The sequence below is a fragment of the Amblyraja radiata genome, chromosome 23, assembly GCF_010909765.2.
Source record: "Amblyraja radiata isolate CabotCenter1 chromosome 23, sAmbRad1.1.pri, whole genome shotgun sequence".
Classification (NCBI taxonomy): Eukaryota; Metazoa; Chordata; class Chondrichthyes; order Rajiformes; family Rajidae; genus Amblyraja; species Amblyraja radiata.
In genome coordinates this window covers 33,591,423-33,610,679 of record NC_045978.1, presented here as the reverse complement: position 1 = coordinate 33,610,679, position 19,257 = coordinate 33,591,423, and the positions used below count along the sequence as shown (strand labels likewise).

At 41.6% G+C, this 19,257-nt stretch overlaps 1 protein-coding gene across 4 annotated transcripts in view; it reads left to right on the top strand.

Moving 5' to 3' along the window:
- The first annotated feature begins 7,348 nt into the window (after positions 1-7,348).
- The window catches only part of stx16 (syntaxin 16), a 32,482-nt gene continuing 20,573 nt past the window's right edge, over positions 7,349-19,257 (top strand). The window contains exons 1-2 of one of the 4 annotated variants that reach the window (XM_033042007.1): positions 7,349-7,750; positions 18,625-18,636. In XM_033042007.1, the coding sequence (XP_032897898.1) occupies positions 7,670-7,750; positions 18,625-18,636 (93 nt within the window). In that variant the 5' untranslated portion in view covers positions 7,349-7,669. Of the gene's footprint in view, positions 7,793-18,624; positions 18,637-19,257 lie in introns of all 4 variants that reach the window. The other 3 variants (XM_033042005.1, XM_033042006.1, XM_033042008.1) reach the window with 3 other exon arrangements.

Below are 19,257 nucleotides of genomic sequence, written 5' to 3'. Positions count from 1 at the left end.
TGCAGGTTAACATTGCCATCCAATCTAAACAAACTTCTCATTACAATATAGTGGCAAAATGCATGCTATTATCTAGTGATATCAGCTAACACTACAATCCACATCACTTGGGTTGCCACAGCTACGCTAGAAGTCTTGCTGAAAAAACCCAAAGTTTGCCGAAGGCACAAAAGCAGATGGTAAAATGAACAGTGAGAAGCAAGCAAGTGTCTTCAAAGAAACATAGCCAGGTTACATAAGTAAGCAAAAAAGTGTTGTGTGGAAAATAGCCCAGGACAATGTGAGATTATTCTTCTTGTTTTGAAAAATTAAAAACATTGATTCAATGTGGAGCATGGAGGGGACCACAAAATGGTAAAGATAGGAGATCTGCAGAGATGGGCAGACCACAGGTTCAGATAGAGAAGGTACACAAAATTGCTGGAGGAACTCAGCGGGTGCAGCAGCATCTATGGAGCGAAGGAAATAGGCGACGTTTCGGGCCGAAACCCTTCTTCAGACTGATGGGGGGTGGGGAAAGAAAGAAGGAAAAAGGGAGGAGGAGGAGCCCGAGGGCGGGCGGATGGGAGGGTGGGAGGAGACAGCTAGAGGGTGAAGGAAGGGGAGGGGACAGCACAGGCTAGCCAAATTGGGGGAATTCAATGTTGATGCCATAAGGGCGCAAGGACCCCAGACGGAATATGAGGTGCTGTTCCTCCAATTTCCGCTGTTGCTCACTCTGGCAATGGAGGAGACCCAGGACAGAGAGGTCGTGGCAATGGACACGGTTCAGATAGAGAGATGGGTGACTACCAGGAGCGGCAGATAATTTGTGCAGGAGCCCCTTGTGGCTGTCCCTACACTAACAGGCATATCGTTTTGGATATTGTAGTGGGGGAAGAGGAGGGGAGCACAGGGTTTCTCAGGAGAAAGCAACAGCAGCAGCCAGTTCAGTGGTATAGCATTGAAGGTCAACAACTGGGCCACATTTGGAGCATTGAGTGCAGTTCTGGTCACCGCAGTAATGACTGGGGCCTGGAGACTGTTGTAGAATAGAGAGCAGAGAGAGATCAAAGGGTTCAAGTGCATGCTTCCCTGAAAGAGGTGACACCGATTAACATGATGAAGAAAGTGTATGGCATGTTTGCCTTCATCTGACCAGTCTTTGAGTGCAAGAGTTGTGACATCATGTTATAGTTGTATAAGATATTGGTAAAACCGCATCTAGGATATTGTGTGCATTGATTCTGCTCCTATCATGTGATAGGAGCAGAATTAGGCCATTCGGCCCATCAAGTCTACTCCGCCATTCAATCATGGCTGATCTATCTCTCCATCCTAACCCCCATTCTTCTGCCTTCTCCCCATAACCTCTGCCACCCATACTAACCAAGAATCTATCTATCTATCTATCTATCCACTGACTTGGCCTCCACAGTTCTGATCACTTTACCAAAGAAGGATGTCGGAAGTTTGAAAGGAGTCAGAAAAGATTCACAAGCTGTTGGGACTGGAGGCTTTGAGTTATAAGACAAGATATGCTGGGACTGTTTTCCCAGAGCAAAGGAGTATGAGGGGTGACCTTATAGAAGGTCAGGCCCCAGTCATTATAAAAACCATGAGGGGGCATAAATATGGTGGATGGCCACACTCTCTTTCTGAGGGGAGGAGAGTCTAAAACAAGAGGGTATAGGTTTACTGTGAGAGGGGAACATTTTAAATGGGACCTGAGGTGCAGGTTTTTCACAAGGACAAAGGAGGAAATTTATGTGTGGTGCCAGCGGAAATGGATGAGGTCCTTGATAGCAATTGTATTGCTTTTCACAAAGTAGTTGGGGGTCGATTATGTCGAGATCAGAGAAGGTTAAGTTGATATTCTAAAGCATGTTGATATTAAGCAGGAGGAGGTGTTGGGTGTCTTAAAAAACATTCAGAGGGGTAAGTTTCCAGGTCCTGATGTGATTTATCCCAGGACATTGAGGGAAGCAAGAGGGCAGATTGCTGAGACCGACACAGATACCTTTGTATCCTCTTTAGATACAGGTGAGTTCCCAGAAGACTGGAAAATAACCAATGAGGTTACCTTGTTTGAAAAAGGGAACACTGAGAAAACCAGGAAATTATTTGCTGGTAATCCTTACATCAATGGCGACGCATTTTGGTAGGTCAAAGCAAGAGGAAAGTTTACAGTAAATGGCAGGACTCTTAGGAACACTGACATTTAGAGGGATCTTGGGGTGAAAGACCACAATTCCTTATAAGTGGTGACACAAGTAAATTAAGAAGATGTGTGGCATCCTTGCCTTCCTTGAATAAATAAAGTTGGAGTCAGCTTTGGTTCGGTCACATTTGGAGTATTGTGTGTAATTCTGATCAACACACTAACTGAAGGATGAAGTGGCTTTGGAGAGGAGGCAGAGGAGTTTTACTAGGATGTTGTCTGGATTGGAGTGTATTATGGATTACACATTATGGGGGGGGGGGGGGGGGAGCGTTACTCGAAAACGGTCTATATCACGAATTTCCACAATGTGAAGCCAAGACATCTGTGCATTTGTCAAAAAACATGTTTATTTACTTTTGTTTCACAAATTCAATGAGAGGAATTTTGAGTATTAATTTGTGAATTCTGTAAGAATGAATTTCTGTTACTTGAATGACTGTAACACAGTGATCACCTGCATGAGCTGTAAGCGAAGATTAGACAAACTTGGACACAAAGTGCTGGAGTAACTCAATGGGTCAGACAGCATCTCTGGAGAACATGGATAGGTAACGATTTGGGTCAGGGGTATTTGACAATCTTGGATTATTTTCTCTGGGGCATTGGCAGCTGAGGAGGCATCTGATACAAGCTTATAAAATGATGAGAACCAAAGATAGGTTAAATAGACAGTGCTTTCTCCAAAATTGGAGATTTCAAATGCAAGAGGGTACAGGTTTAGGTACAGGTGAAAAGGTTAACGTTTTTTTTTAACATAGAGTGGTGCGTGCCTGGAATGTGCTGTCAGGAGAGGTGGTAGAAGTAGACAATGTTTAAGAGGCATTTAGAGAGACACATCGACAGACAAGGAACAGAGGGATGCAGATCATGTGCAGACAGATGAGGTTAGTTAGATTAGCTTCAGGGTAGGTACAGACATGGTGCATCAAAGGGCCTGTTCCTGTGCATACTAATATAATGGTAAGAAGCCAGTACATAATGAAGCATAACACAAAGTGCTGCAGGAACTTAGTGAGCCGGGCACCATCTAGGAGATGAATAGACAATTGACTTTTCAGGTCGGGACCCTTCTTCAGATTAAATCAACCCAAAATGGTGTCTGTCCATTCCCTCCCCAGGTGCTGCTTGACCCACTGAGTTCTTCCAGCACTTTGTGTTTTGCTCCAGATTTCACCCTCTTCAATCTCTTGTGTATATCTATATAGTAAATCATGTTCTTGATGCACTAATACATGAAATGCCTCAAGTTAAATACTGGCGGGGCAAGCAATTCAAAAGGTGACAGGCCTAATGGTTTTTATTTTAAAGAATCTGGGATGTTGATTAAAAAAATCTTGCTCAGGTCCTCTTGGACTTAGATTAGACCAAATGGGACAGAGCCTTGGTGAGACCACTGGATCATGCGCATTCTTGGTTTCCATATCTGTGAAAGAACCAATTTGTCTTGGGGCAGTGCGGTTTACACATACCAGGCTGAAGGCTATACTTCAAGCACAGATTACTTAATTCAGAAGGAAGTGGGATAGTCTCTTGGGAACATACAACATTTTGAAGACTGTTCACAATGAACAAACTGAAAGGTAATTCCCTCAGAGTGGAGACAAGAACCAGGGTCATTTCTCTGGATAAGGGGGTCAACCATGTACAACTGAGTTGAGGAAAACTTGCTTTTCACCAAGGGTTGTTAATTGCAACTCATGTTACAATTAGTCAATGGACGGTAGGGTTTCTTGTTACAATCCAACATATGTTGTAATCTAATACAATCATCTGTCCAGGCTCAACCAGTTTAACCCCTTCCTGGCCAGCTTCCTAATCTAACATTAGAATCCATATTCCAATCCAATGGCACAGTGTACTACTGTTAAACAAAATTACAGCTTAAAGGGGCTGTCCCACTGCGGAGACCTAATTGGCGAGTTTAGAAGAGTTTAGGAGAGTTTGAAAAAGTGCCATGTTGAAGACCTCCTTCGACTATGTAGAAGACCTCCTTCGACTATGTTGGAATCGGGAAAATTGGACACTTGGACAATTGGAAAATTGGAGAGTGAAGACGACCTCCTTCGACCTCCCTTCGACTATGATGAAGAATATCTACGACTACCTTCAACTACCCTCGGTTACCTACGACTGACATGCCGACCTACTACGACCTACATGGACTAAACCTACGAGTAAAAAAATATATAGATTTTTTCCATGGCGACCTTTTTTTCCTCGCGGGCATTTTTCAGCATATTGAAAAAAACGCCGCAACCTAGCTGAGGCCTCGAGCACGCGGGGACTACTCTCGAGCATGAAGGAGAGTTACAAAGACCTCCTAGGACCTCGTGTCGACCATGCTTCGAGTATGAGTCTAGGGCAAACGTTTCTAAACTCGCCAATTAGGTCGCTGCAGTGGGACAGCCCCTTTACACTACAATCTTCACTGCTTTTACCAAGTAATATTCAAATTAAGATGAGAAACTAACATTGTAGTTTACATTACAAACCGAAACTGCAGTCCAATATTATCATGCATATTATGACTCAACAACAACCTGATTTATATAATCCCTCTAATATAGTAAAATATCCCCATTCAGTCCCACACCTGCAAAGAAAATCCCACACAGAAAATAGCCACAAAGGATGATGACACAGGCGACAAAAAGTCTTGTCAAAAAGGGAAAGCTGGGACAGTTGGAGAGGTATAGGACATAATTCCAGAGCATAGATGCGAGAACTGAAGGTGGAGACACAATTTATAGGAGATATGAAAACTAGGAATGTGTGGGTGGCCATTAATGAGGAGATCAGATATCTCAGAAGGCAAAGATAAACTTTCAGCATAGGGAGAGGCAAAGTCTAGGGATGTTACAAAACTTACCTTCAGCAGCGCTCCAGATCTGCCACTGACCGTGTGTGCGTCTTCGGAGCCTTTCGGGCGGGGGGTGGGGCGGGGTGGGATTAAAGTGCAGGTTTGTATCGCTTGTCGGAGAGGGATTTCCTCGGGCTGCTAGTCGCTGAAGAAAAATCGATCGGACTTCCGTTTTTTTAAAATCGCTGGACAATTTAATCACTGGATTAAAGTAAAAAGCGACTTCTAACGCTCTCAATGCCTTCAACGCCACGGATCACAATATCACGACAAAACAAGCAGTAAGTCATTTATTTCACATATAATCTTGCTTCTTGGGGGTGGCTTTAGTTTAATTTTACGATGCAAAAATGTTATTTAGTCCCCAAACGATTCGGCCATGTTTTGCCTGCCGATATGGGCTTAAAATTCACGGCAACGGCAACGTTCCAATCGATCACATTCCAGAAACACCCACTTACAAGATCATTAAAATTCTTTTTTTTTTTTGGACAATCATGTCATAAGAGCATCTAAATCGTCTATATTTTATGTTATTGTCAATCCAAAATCAATATTTTGATACTAAATATCCACAACAGTTTTAGTGACATGAATTGTGCAAAAAATAATAATTTTGATTATATTGAGAGTGGATGTTTCTAGATTAATTTATGGGAATTAAACATTAAATTCTTTCCATTTGGCATATAAATTCATGACAGTGGGATTTAAAAATCATGTTATATTGTGATTTATTGTGGAAATGGGATTAGATTGTTATTTGGATACTTAGGCTATTTAAAAAGTTTAGCCTTTTCATAAGAAATGGATAGATGTTTAGATTTAGTAATTGAATTTAGATGAATTTAATTGAGTAGATGAATTTAATGATTTAATGAAACTGATGAATATGAATTTTTTGTTGGGTATTTACTATTTGTTTTAGCGCTTAACTTTATCATTTCTACCTTTTATCTAAAACTGAAAATAATAAGTTGTTTCTGTTAATGCTGTTCAGTGTTTATTTTCCTTTACATTTTAAACAGATGTCTCCGAAGAAGAAATGCAAAATTGTCAATCCAAATGCCCAGCAAAAGAGACTGATTTAGACAGCATTCGCAGAGATTATCCGAATTTGGACTACTCCAAATGTGGTGATCTACAGGACATTCTTAATGGGAAAGTAGTGGGCAGAAAGGCATGTCATGCGTGGTTTGAAGAGCAAAAACCTGCAGTTTACAATGCCAAAATTGAAAAGTTGAGGAAAAACAAGGTGTACAGAGTTGCTTATTGGTTACAATCTAATAATAATAATAATAATAAATTTTATTTATGGGCGCCTTTCAAGAGTCTTAAGGACACCTTACAAAAATTTAGCAGGTAGAAATCTGAGGAGTATGATGATGCTACTAATTATGATATGCCAATGTACCAGCTCGCAACTGATCTTTTCCATAAAGACTTGGTCTATTGCTAGAAATTGTAATTTATTTACCTATCTGTTACGGACTTACGGCATATAATACAATAATATTAAAGTTCTGATCTTGAGAATATCACATTTTTGAATTTTCAAGGCAGTCTGGGTGTTTATTACTATTTCCGTCAATTTTGTAAGTAGCTACAATTAGGTAACTAACTAATTATATGCTTTAATTTCAGGTAATCCAAGTAAGATGTGTTATATTTGTTTCAGAATGCTTCAATCTATAATAACTGAAATTTTCATTCAATTCTCTTATTTTTTAAGGACGTTATGGGCATTTGACTGTCCTCGATCACAGCTTTTGTGTTAAGTCAATGGAAAAGCAATAGGGAACAAGATGCTAATTTCCGCGTATGAAAATGGCCATAACTTTTTTAATACTGAAGATATGAAAGTGAATTAGGTGTCAAATTAAAGTGCTTTATCTGATGAGCTAAATTACAGGCTTGATTTTTAAAATCTCAAAATGTTGTAACATTCCTACAAAGTCATGAAGGGAATACGAGATGGTGATGGCAGTTTTACAATGTAGATGTTGTCGGATAGGGAGCCAAATTCTCATAGAGCGCATCATATTTTCCGAAATTCGCCGTGGGAATATCCGAGGAGCATTTCCCCAGTCTATACAAATCTCTCAGCAGGTCAGGCAGCATGTGTGGAGAGAGTAGTAGCCAATGCTTCAAGTCCAGTCCAAGGTCAGAGACAGAGAGAGAAGCGGCGCGATTCCAGCACCAGCCGCTGGAAGGCGCTAGTTCTCGCTGTCGGACGGATTTGAAGGTTGCACGGTTTCAATAGCGCCCGGCCCGGGTTCTCCCTCCTTTCTCTTCCCCCAGGAGAAGGAGGCGGGGGCCGGAGCGGCGCCAGGGCTCGCTGCTGACGCCAGGCCGGGGCTCTCTGCTGACGCCAGGCCGGGGCTCTCTGCTGACGCCAGGCCGGGGCTCGCTGCTGACGCCAGGCCGGGGCTCGCTGCTGACGCCAGGCCGGGGCTCGCTGCTGACGCCAGGCCGGGGCTCGCTGCTGACGCCAGGCCGGGGCTCGCTGCTGACGCCAGGCCGGGGCTCGCTGCTGACGCCAGGCCGGGGCTCTCTGCTGACGCCAGGCCGGGGCTCGCTGCTAGTGAGTGAGGCGCGACGCCGCCATGGCGACCCGCAGCCTGACGGAGCCGTTCGTGCTGATGCGCAACCGAGCGGTCCAGAGCCGGCATCTGCAGGCCGAGCAAGTGAGTAAAGAGCCGGATGCGGCCCTGGGCCACGGCGCTGTGGTGAGTCCCCGTCAGAGTGCCGTCAACTGCGGGAGAGGAGCAGCAACTCGGGCCGGCACGACTGGAGCAGCAATGACTGCCTGACCAGGGTCTGGGCTTAACATACACCAATCTATCCACAGACAAAATGTGTAGGAGGGAGCTGCAGATGCTGTCTAATCTATTCACAGAGTCAAGTTGTGTTTTACACGGTAGATGCACATCCACTAAAGATCAATCTATCCAGAATGCCAGGGCTTTGAGTTCACAATATCAATGTATCCGCACAGTCGGGCCTGAGGGGTTATTATATATCAATATAAATTCAAATTCAGGGCTCTGATATCATTATATCCACAATTAACCCCCTGGGGTTACAAGGTAATATATCCGTGGTGACTGTTTGGGGTTATTATGGATCAATATATTCACAGTCTGGGCTCTAGGGTTATAAATATCCAGAGAGTTAGGCCTCTGGGACTGGTATACATACATCAGTATATTCACTGTGATAGGGGTTTGTAATTATTAAATATCACTATAACCAGGGGGTGGGAGATTGCAACCTTCATGTAGTCCGCCCTGTTTTGACGAATGCAATCAACCTGGCATGCACAATCAAATAGAACAAGTTGTCCTACAACTTTAGGCTGTGCACGCCATACGCAAGAAGAGGACTATAACCAGGGGATTCTATTGAAGTAGTAAGTTGTCATTCATGTGTTGTGATATATAGTAAACCCAGGTCACTGACGGTACTGTTGATGTACTGATATATCATCCATGTGATATTCTGTTACATTCCCAGGGTCAGGGCTCTGGTGTGCCTGTATATCAGTATATCATTGCGTTGGTGCACAGGGGTTCTTTTTTATCAATGTATGCACAGGAACAATGCACAGGGACACGTTGGTACACCAACAGTTCTGTGACCTGGGTTTACTATATATCATTTATGGCCAACTGCAATTGGGACTGTGAAATGCCACCAAAACTTGGCGACTCTTGCATATAGACTCGGTGGACAGTTTCTAGGTATTTTGTGCTTATTCCTTTGTACACGTGATAATAAAGCAACCATTCAATCACTGAAAATCAGAATAGTCAAATGGTCTGGACTCTGGGATTATTGTGTATTCCGTTATCTTCAGGCCCAGGGTTTTGGGATTATTGTGTTGGCTATGGTGGTGACACATTTTTTAGTGGTTGAATTGCCAGACTAGTAATCTGGGTTTCTGGTTACTTGGTTATCTAGTGACCCATGTTCCAAACCAACTCTGCCAGTTGTAGAATTTAAATTTAGTTAATAACATAGATTTGTTTAAAGTGATTAGGAATTATTAGCTTGTTGTGAAAAATCCTTTATGAGAGGAAATCTGTCATGTTTCCCATTCTAACCACTATGTGGCTCTAGTGACGTTGACCATTAAATGCCCTCTGAAATGGCCTCGCAGACTTGTTAATTTTAGAGCAATGAGAGCCAGCCTTGCCCCTCATCTGTCATTTTACAGCCACTTGCAGCCGAAATGCACATTATTGCTTCGCGATTCACTTGTGTGCATTTGCAGCACTTTCATACATAGAAACATAGAAACTAGGTGCAGGAGTAGGCCATTCGGCCCTTCGAGCCTGCACCGCCATTCAATATGATCATGGCTGATCATCCAACTCAGACTCATGGCTGATCATCCAACATCAGCAGTGCATGCCATTAATATCAGTGTGTTCATTCAGAGTAACAAACAATGTTAATTATGTTAATGGACACATTTAAAAGGAATAATTCATAAAACAAAAGTATTGTTTATGTGCCAATTTATATCATTTTACATAATTATCCCATATTAGGAAAATAAAGACTAATCTGTTATTGCTTTTTTACCCCTTTGAACTTCAACTGGCTTTATTGCCTCCTTTCAATCTTTTCAAAATCTATTTTAATGTACAGTTTTATTTACCTACCTGCCTATTTCACCAACATCCACATATACACATGGAAAGTCAAAGGGTGTGCAGGAATGTGGCTGAAAAATTGTCCAGTGAAATATATACATTGCACTAACAAGGATTTAACCTCTCCATTCGTTTTGATAAAAGGTAATTGACCTGAAAGGTTAATCCTACTTTGATGTCTTCAGATGCAGACTGACCCAATGAGTGGTTGCAATATTTCCAATTTCACTTCCTTTCCCATTTCTACCGGGACTTTATCTACTCCTTCCACATCCATGACTTCGTTGTTGGAGGGCACGATGCCGTTATACAATGTGTAGCTATCAGGCTCTCGTGAGTGACATTGTAGAACTTGATATCCCCTTATGGGGTAGGAGGGCATTGTAGATGTCTCCTCTCTCTACATTTTCTCGCAATCCTGGTATTTTTTTGTCTTTGGTAGTTCTTCATGCCAATGAAAATTCTGTTGGGTGCCTGATGTGCAATTGGGACACATCAGAACTGAGAAATGGATTGGGATTGACTCAGATCTGGAGGGGTGGAAATCCTAACACATCATCAGGCCTCTGTCTCCCTCATTCCCTTGTGACTATCCTGTGCAGTTCTTTAAATGTTTCTATGGATGTACGGAAACGTAATTATTTTTTTCTATGTAAAGCACTTTGGTTTCAACGCGAGTTGATTTAAACGTGCTATGTAAATAAAATTGACTTACTTACCTACTTACTTTAATACTTAAAATTATTTCATTGTTAAATTTAATTTCAAAAATTATATTTGAATAATTTCTTGTTTGAAGCAATTTGGGGGAAGGTTGTCTCTTTTGAGCTTTGCAGCTGACGATGAAAGAGACATCTCTCTCCCTTGGTTTATGATGTTGTGATGCAATATTCTTCGCAGTCTATCATTGAGATGGAACGATTGTAGTTGGATCGATAGTTTTGCAAATGTGTTATTTCTAGTGCAGACAAAAGTAAGGAGCCAGATGATAAGGGTACTGTGTGGAATATAGTAGGTGAGAAAGGGATGAGGAAGTATATCAAAGTGGTGCTTAGAAATTGTGCAGGAAGGAACTGCAGATGCTGGTTTACACTGAAGATAGGCACAAAAGGCTGGAACAGGGGTGGGGAGCCTTTTCACGATGGAATGCCGCATTAAGTTAGCTGTAATCTAATAAGGCCACATCCAAGAAACTTCAATTAGATATACTTCAAAATGTACATTATTTTGTTAAAATAGCCCTCATGACTTACTAATGTTTTAATTGTGGCCGTCGGTCGGGGAGGATTATTTTGTTGAATTTTCTTTTACTCTTTAGTATTTTAAATACGTTCATTTTAAGATTTAAATAAAAATAATAAAAGACAAACAAAAACATATTAATAAAAATAAAAGGATTTGTTCTACAAAATTTGAATTCATTCAAAAGGCCGCACTTAATGGCCAGAAGGCCGCATGTGGCCTTAAGGCCGCAGGTTCCCCACCCCTGGGCTGGAATAACTCAGTGGGATGGGCAGCATCTCTGGAGAGAAGGAATGGATGACGTTTCAGGTCGAGACCCTTCGTCAGAGTGGTGCTTCGAAATTGCTTGAATCATGAAATATTTATTAGTAATGGAGACAGCTTGTTTTGCACAGCATGACAAACTGTGAATGGGAAGTACCTAACTGAATTTGATTGAGTGTTTGCAGCAGAGGAGTTTATTGTTTTTATATTATGGATCTGCAAGGTGAATTCAGATTTGTATTTGTCTCTTTTGAAATGTATGGCCAACCTCCTATCTCATAGCTAATCACCCCAGTGCTGGCATCACAATAATATGACTTCCCTTAGGGTGGGTATTGTGCTTGGTGTTGGAACAAGGTTGTTATGTCTCAGGCAGGGTTTTCCTTGGATTTATATTAAGCAGAGTATTAGGTAAGTCTGGCATTGAGCGAGGCTAGGGCAAGGCTTGATGGCCTCCAGTAGGAGGTACTCCTTGTTTGCTCATCAATTAAGTGGGATGATGATTTTGTTTATCTGAGCAGCTGAGAATAAATAACATTGGAAAGCCATCTTGTTAACATTACATGGTATCTGATGCTAGATGTGCTGGTCATCTCGCCAATTCAGATAAGCGGTGATTTTACAAATGGATTATCCATTTACTTGCTATATTTGCAATTAAAAGGAATTGGAACCTCACTTTCTGCAGTTGAGCTTTAATTTTCTGAACAGACGCTGTCTAACTCCATTTGTATAACAATACCAGGCAAAATATAGGATTATCTTTCTTAACAAATTGTCTACAAATTAGAAAGCATTCAGTAACTGTATGCTAAGAGGTTAACAAGAATATAATTGTTATTACCACAAAGTGCATCCAGTATTTTGAGTTTTAATTTCAGTTTTGGTTTTATCTCGATCACTTGGCTGCAAATCTGCTAACAGCCATGATCCAGACGGGTGAGTTCCAGTAATGAGGTGAGAGTTACTATTCTTGGCATCAATGTAGCATTTAACCGAGTGCAGATTCAAGTAGCTCTCGTGAAATTTAAGTCCAAGTGGAATTGTTTTTTTCCATTGGCTGCATCTGACATGGGACGATTATTGTGGTTGTTTGGAGGTCAGTCATCTCAGCCCCTGGGCATTGCTGCAGCAAGTCCATCGGCTGTAGTGACAATTGGGGTCCAACCCATTGTCAATTGTCACACAGTAAAGCTGAACAAAAACTGCATCTTCTGCTCACAATTCCATGTTGATTATTAAGAACACATCCAGCTTCCCGCATCACGTTAGATATGGGGATTAGATATGGCAGTTTTTTGCCAAGAACTGAACAGCGTTCAATTCCAAATAACATTTGCACCTCAGTGCCAGGCAGTGACTGAAAAAAAAGAACCTATAACACTGACTTGTAAATACATTGCAGCATCTGGAGAGTCAGAGGCTGAGGGGTGATGAGAGAATTTTAAAGGTTTCAAAGGCCTTTTATTGTCAAGTGAGCCAATTAAGGTACAGTGATATGCGAGTTACCATAGAGCCATACTAAAAAAAGCAACAAGACACACAACTACATAAAAGTTAACATAAACATCCACCACAGTGGATTCCCCATATTCTTCACTGTGATGGAAGGCAATACATAATCATCTTCCCTCATTTTTCTCCTGCGGTCGGGGCAGTTGAACCATCCGTCAGGGCGATTGAAGCTCCCGCAGCCTGTGGTCGAAGTCCCCCCGCATCGGGGAGATTGAAGCTCCCGCATTGGGGCAATCGAAGCCCCCGTACCGGGCGGTCGAAGTTCCTGCGGCTTGGATTTCTGGATGCCATGATGTTAAAGTCCACAGGCCCCCGCAGTTGGAGCCCAGGGGTCGATCCCTGGCAAAGGGATCGTGGGCTCCACGATGGTAAGTCCACAGGCTTCCATGGTGGAGCTCTCAAAGTCGGTCTCCAGCAAAGGCCACCAACTCCTCGCTGTTAGGCCGCAGTGCGGACGGAGATACGATATGGGAAAAAATCGCATCTCCATCGAGGTAAGAGATTAGCAAACGTTTCCCCCAACCCCCTCCCCCCTCCCCATCCCACACAGAAAACAAGCTAAAGAACACTAAAAACATACATTTAACACATACTTAAAAAACAACAAAGGTACAGACAGACTGTTGATGAGGCAGCCATTGCTGGCGCCACCCAGTGGGGCATAGATAGAATTATAAGGGGCATAGATAGGGTACACGGTCAGAATCTTTTTCCCAGATTGGCTGTGTAAAATGCTAGAGGGTGTAGCTTTAAAATGTGAGGAGGAAATTTTAAAGGAGATGTTTTAAACAGACTGATAGATGTCTAGAATGCAATGTCAGGAGTGATGCTGGAAGCGGATTCACTTGGGGGTGTTTAGGAGGCTTCTAGAAAGGCACATGAATATGCATGGAATGGAGTTATATATATATATATCATGTGCCGGCATAAGGGATTAGTTTAATTCAGTATCATCTTCGGCACAGACATCATGAGACGAGGGCAGTATCCTGTGCTTTACTCTTCTATACATGACAATTTATACGTGACAATATAAAGAACCACTATTATGCTCTATATAAATGCTGGAATTCTCTGCCAACATGACTCAGCCATGTCTAAATGTCAGCCTGTTGGTGATGCCCACGTCCTAGAACTGAATTAAAATAAAATTTAACCAAGTTCTGCAAACAACTGTATACATTACCGGTCTTAATAACGTAAAAATACAAAATGGTGAAAATAATCAACAGGACAGAAACCATTACGTAGGAAATGGACACTTTGGAGATGGTCAGAAGAGGTTTACCAGAATGCTGCCTGGATTAGAGGATATTAGTTATAAGGAGAGTTGGACAGCCTGGGATTGTTTTCTCTGCAACAATTGAGTTTGAGGGGAGATCTGATAAAAGTATATAAAATAATAGAAGCATAGACTGGGTAGAGACGCATAACTTTTTTCCCAGGGTGGAAGGCGCAATGCTTAAAGGAGATGTGCGGGGCAAGTCTTTTGCAGAGGGTGGTGGGTGCCTGGAATGCGCTGCAAGGTGCGGTGGTGGTCGAGGCAGATATGAGAGAGGTATTTAAGAGTTTTCTCATGACGCATGGATACTCAGCGGATGGAAGGGTATTGGATTATGTGCACGCACGTGAGATTTGTTTATCTTGGCATTATGTTTGGCGCACACAGGATGGGCTGATGGGCCTGTTCCTGGGCAGTACTTTTCAATGTTCTATGAAGCCACAAAAATGTAAATATAATCACCACCATATTAAAACGAAAACCCCAATAAATATTAATGAAACAGTCACCAGTATTAAAAACGCTTGAGATGTTTGTTTATGAAGAGTTACATTTTGGTTTGGTTCTGATTGGGAGTGGCTCACTGCGATGGAGAGATTGAAAGGATTTAAGTCTACAGGAAGACAGTGATTTAGAGCTGGGGTCTGATATTAAAGCGATGAAAAGCGATTAGTGATGTATTTGAGGCGGTGCAGGATCTGTGAGAAACTTTACTTCACACCTTTGCAATATTCTCTAATTGCCGTGTTGTCCTTTGCCTGCAATTATTTTGTAAAAACATTTAGTTTATTGTTGCTGGTGGCAGCAACCTTGTGCATCACGTAAAATAATATGCTCCAGCGTTGGACCTGGACTCAGAACCTAACATGAAATGTGTGCAGTGTAGAAACAAGGAGCGGCCGATTGTTCCCTCCTCATGATCTGTGAACCTTGCTCAGAACAATTTCTATGAGACTACACATTCACATAAACATACATAATCAGCAAAATTAATATCCAGCCATGGAAGTGAGCTAATACCATGGCAAATAATAGGAAATTTTGAGGGTCCGTTATGTCGCAATATCACAACAGAGCAATGGAAAGGGGAACATTACATTGGCCGTGGAGTCTTTGGGTTAGGAAGAGGAGAAAATTAGTGATACATTTTTCTGGTGAATATACAGTGAGCTCAAATGAGCTGAATAGCCATATAAACTCCTGGTGCCGTCCCAGGTTGGTGCTAACCTCTTCAAAAATTAATCAGAAAAGAGAATTGTATTATAAAAATTCCAAGGGGAAGTTTATTTTCCATGCTTTTAAATGTGATATTTATCATCAGCTGTAAAACATGTTTCTTGTCTGTTAAATTCAATGGGGAGAAATGTAAAAGATCATTACTGGCAGCGATTAATGACACAACTTTGACATTATATATTGCATTTGTTGGAGAGTTAACTACATATTGGAAAATGCAATTTGTGTTGGCGTGCCATTTGAAATGTGTTGCTGTGGGGTGTGATGTGTAAATACGGAATGCTGCATGTGTTGGTTTGGGGATTTGTACACCGTTCTGGACCCAGCGTGAATGATGTTGGGACTGTCTGCACTCATTTCCTGATGGCAAAAGCTCCACTGTAGTCACCACATTGACCATTCCATTTAGGAAGGCCACAGCCTGTCAGGATGACAGAGCACCCAAGACAGTAATGGGTACTCGAAAATGTGGGTGAGGGCAATGTGGTGGGAACCTATTCTGCAATTTACTCACACTAAAATTGAATGGGAATGGTTGATGTTGGGTGCCTGAAATAAACCATTCCTCGCACCGAGTACACTTAAGCAGCAACAACAAAAAATGGATTGGTGCTGACAGGGAGCGGCCCTGAATGATTTACTAAAATTCTCAATCTATTGAATTCACAGTGTCAATCTTGTGCTTGGTCTCACCGTGTGCAGAAGAAAGGGTATATTTTCTGTCATTTCAAAATGTGACATTTTTCCTTTTCATCATTTAAATCCAAGAAGGGCTATGAACACATTAGCTGTTGTTATTACTATTTATATGCATGTGGTACAAAATTCTAACAGTCTGGTCTGTGTTTATTCCTCTTGCATTACTCCACAGGATCCTGTTTATGCAGATCTGAGAAAACGGGAGCTTCAAAGAAAGGAGTGCATTTACACAACATCTTTCACAACCAAAAGGCACTCCCAAAGTAACTTTGAAAATGGAATTATGGTCATAAAGTGGGGAAGAACATTATTCAGTTAATGCACAGCAAATTCCCAAATCGAACTTTGAGGAAACTAACCTTGTTTTGTTAACCTCTTTTGGTGTTAGAGATGTACATAGGCAACATTTGTATAAAACTACCCTGATTATCATGCCTATCCAAGATGGGTCTGCTCTGAAATACAGCACCTCCAACAACGCTGTGTTGCTCAGCCCTGCACTGGAGAAGTTTAGCCTCTTGGCCTGAATTTTATATTCAAGTCTCCAGTAGTTTGAACAATTCACGAGTTTATCACAGAGAAGGGTGATAACATGTATTGTGGAAGAGGGTCACAGTGCAGTTAGTTGAAGAATAATGTAGGTAGAATCAAAGATCTTGAGGCGGTTTTGTTATAAACCGATAGGCTATGTAATTTAGATGAAACTACGTGTTATTTATTGAATTTTACATTAGGGTTTTTGGGGGTAAGGATGTATGTGGTTTCTGGGCAATGCTGTGGAATGTACTTGTGAGATATATATATTAGATAATGAGGAAATGTACTAGCATTGTGCCTTTCATTGACTGAGGGTGAAGTGGAAGGTGTGGTGTTAAAAAGGGATGAGTTTTAAGAAGATATTGGAAACAGAAAGGAGGATGAAAGAAATTGGCGATGAGAGAGCACAGATGATGTTGTTGACGGCAATGCTGACAGTTGTGGGGAGAAGTGAAGAATTTCACAAACTCAGTGTCAAGAGAACTTACGTATTCAGGTCGGACGTGGAGGGATTCGAGATGTTGCAGAATTAGGAAAAGTAGAACTCGAAGGCATTTAAACACAACCATCAAACATTTAAAGTGACAAGTTCATAAGGTCATTAGATTAGGATTTCACACACTGCAAGAGATGTATGTAATTGAATTTGCAGACATTGCACATAAGCATTGTACATCTTTTTTCACTGTTTTCCCCCCACTTTTTTTTTGCTTATTTTGCGTTAATTTTATTTTTCTCAATAATTCATTGTGGTAGAAATTTCGTATTCTCATCACACTCTGGATAGAAATATTTTTACTGAATTAATTGGTCTAATTTGTCTTTTAAATTTATGTCTCTAGTGTTGGGCCCAGCTGTAAATGGAAACGTGGTGAAATGTATGTTGGGAGGAGTTGAGTGGCCAGTCCAGGGGAGAATTGGAATAGTCAGGCCTGGAGGGACCTGAAGGGTCAGTGAGGTTCTCAATGGTAACAAGAGCAAGGTGCAGGATAGCCGTGGCCTTGATGGAGGTGGGCAGAATTTTTAATGGAGAGGAGATGGAGATTTCAGCTCGGGAACAATAAACCATGGCAGTTGCTAGCAATCTGTTGGATGTCTACTGAGGAAGAAAAGTGAGTCGGTGTCTAAGGTGTAGAGTTGGTTATAGTATTAATATTAGTTTATTGTTGTCATGTGCACTGAGATGCATTGTAAAACTTGATATGGGGATGTTGAGATGGGCCATCATAGTGTTTTTCCAGAGGATGTTGGGTTAGTGGCGCCAGTACAGTGGCACTAGCTTGGTATTATTAGCACCCTTGTTTGCAGATGATTTCTTCAAGGTGCAAATGTTTAAGCTACCATTACTCCATAACAACTTTACTAAATAATCTGGATTGAAACATAACTGCAGTGTTGCTCTCTTGAGTTCCTGAGTTGATAATTAAAGCCATGGATGAATGTAGATTTTCTGGTCAACATGTCAGCTTCAATCATCAACATCAGAAAATAGGTTCCATGGGTTATTTGTCTTGGGCTTTTGATGGATCTTGCTGTTTGCAAAATGGATGTTACATTTGCACATATGATAGAACCTGCAGTTCAAAAGCACATGGAAAAAATCATGAATGTTTCTGAGAAGTGTTAGTTGCTTCAGAAATGTTAACCCTCAGAAGCAGTAATTATTTACCGTGAGAATCCATGAAGGGGTAATGAGTTAGACCTGCCGTGGCAAATGACTAAATTATCAGCACAGCTTTCATTCTACAGACAAATTCAGCTGGCTCAGTGCAGTAGATTCTCACCCACCACATACCTCCACCAAGATTCTTCAATGTGTTAGTTAGTTTACTTCATCTAATCTCATAAAAAGTTTTCCTTCCACTCCTTTTTGCTGTTGAAACGAAATAAAGCTCCAGGATCGATGCCATTGCTCAGAGGAATTTTGTTTATCTCTGGAAAATGTTAACTGCCTGTCCTTTGGCATTACACTGGGTACAAGTTGTGATACAGTTGTTGGGAATGCTGGATCTGTTAATTCACTGTCAACTGTGTTTTTTCTTGCCACCCGATCTGACAATCTGTATCTGTTCTCTGTTCTCTGGTCTTGGCTGGCTGGGTTGATGGATGCTACCAATCGCTGCAGGAGTTGGATGAGGTACTGTCCAATTTATCATTTTAATACTGCAAAGAATGAGCCTTTTGGTTCCAGAGCCCAAACTAATTTTGTGCTGAAAATTCATACTTAACACACATTCCTAAATTGTCTTCAGACATTGATTCTGGATTTCTATCGAAACACAGCTTCCTTAACAGTAATAGCCTTTGAAGTGAAACAATGCACCAACAATAATGTGCAATATTTTTGCAATAGGGTGGCACAGTGGTATAACGGTAGAGCTGCTGCCTCACAGCGCCAGAGACCTGGTTTCGATCCTGACTACGGGTGCTGTCTGTACGGAGTTTGTACGTTCTCCCTGTGACCGCATGGATTTTCTCCAGGTGCTCTGGTTTCCTCCCACACTCCAAAGATGAACTGGTTTGTAGGTTAATTGGCTTTGGTAAATATAGTAAATTGTCCCAAGAGTGCAGGATAATGTTAGTGTGATTGCAAGCCAGCGTGGACTTGGCGGGCTGAACAGCCAGTTTCCACACTGTATCTCTAATGTCAATATTTATATATAGCTGTCAAAGTGTCATACCATACAGTAAAGTCTGATTTCATTTATTTCCAATGGTGTACCCAATTGATGAAAATTCACCCTGTCTTTTGCATGAC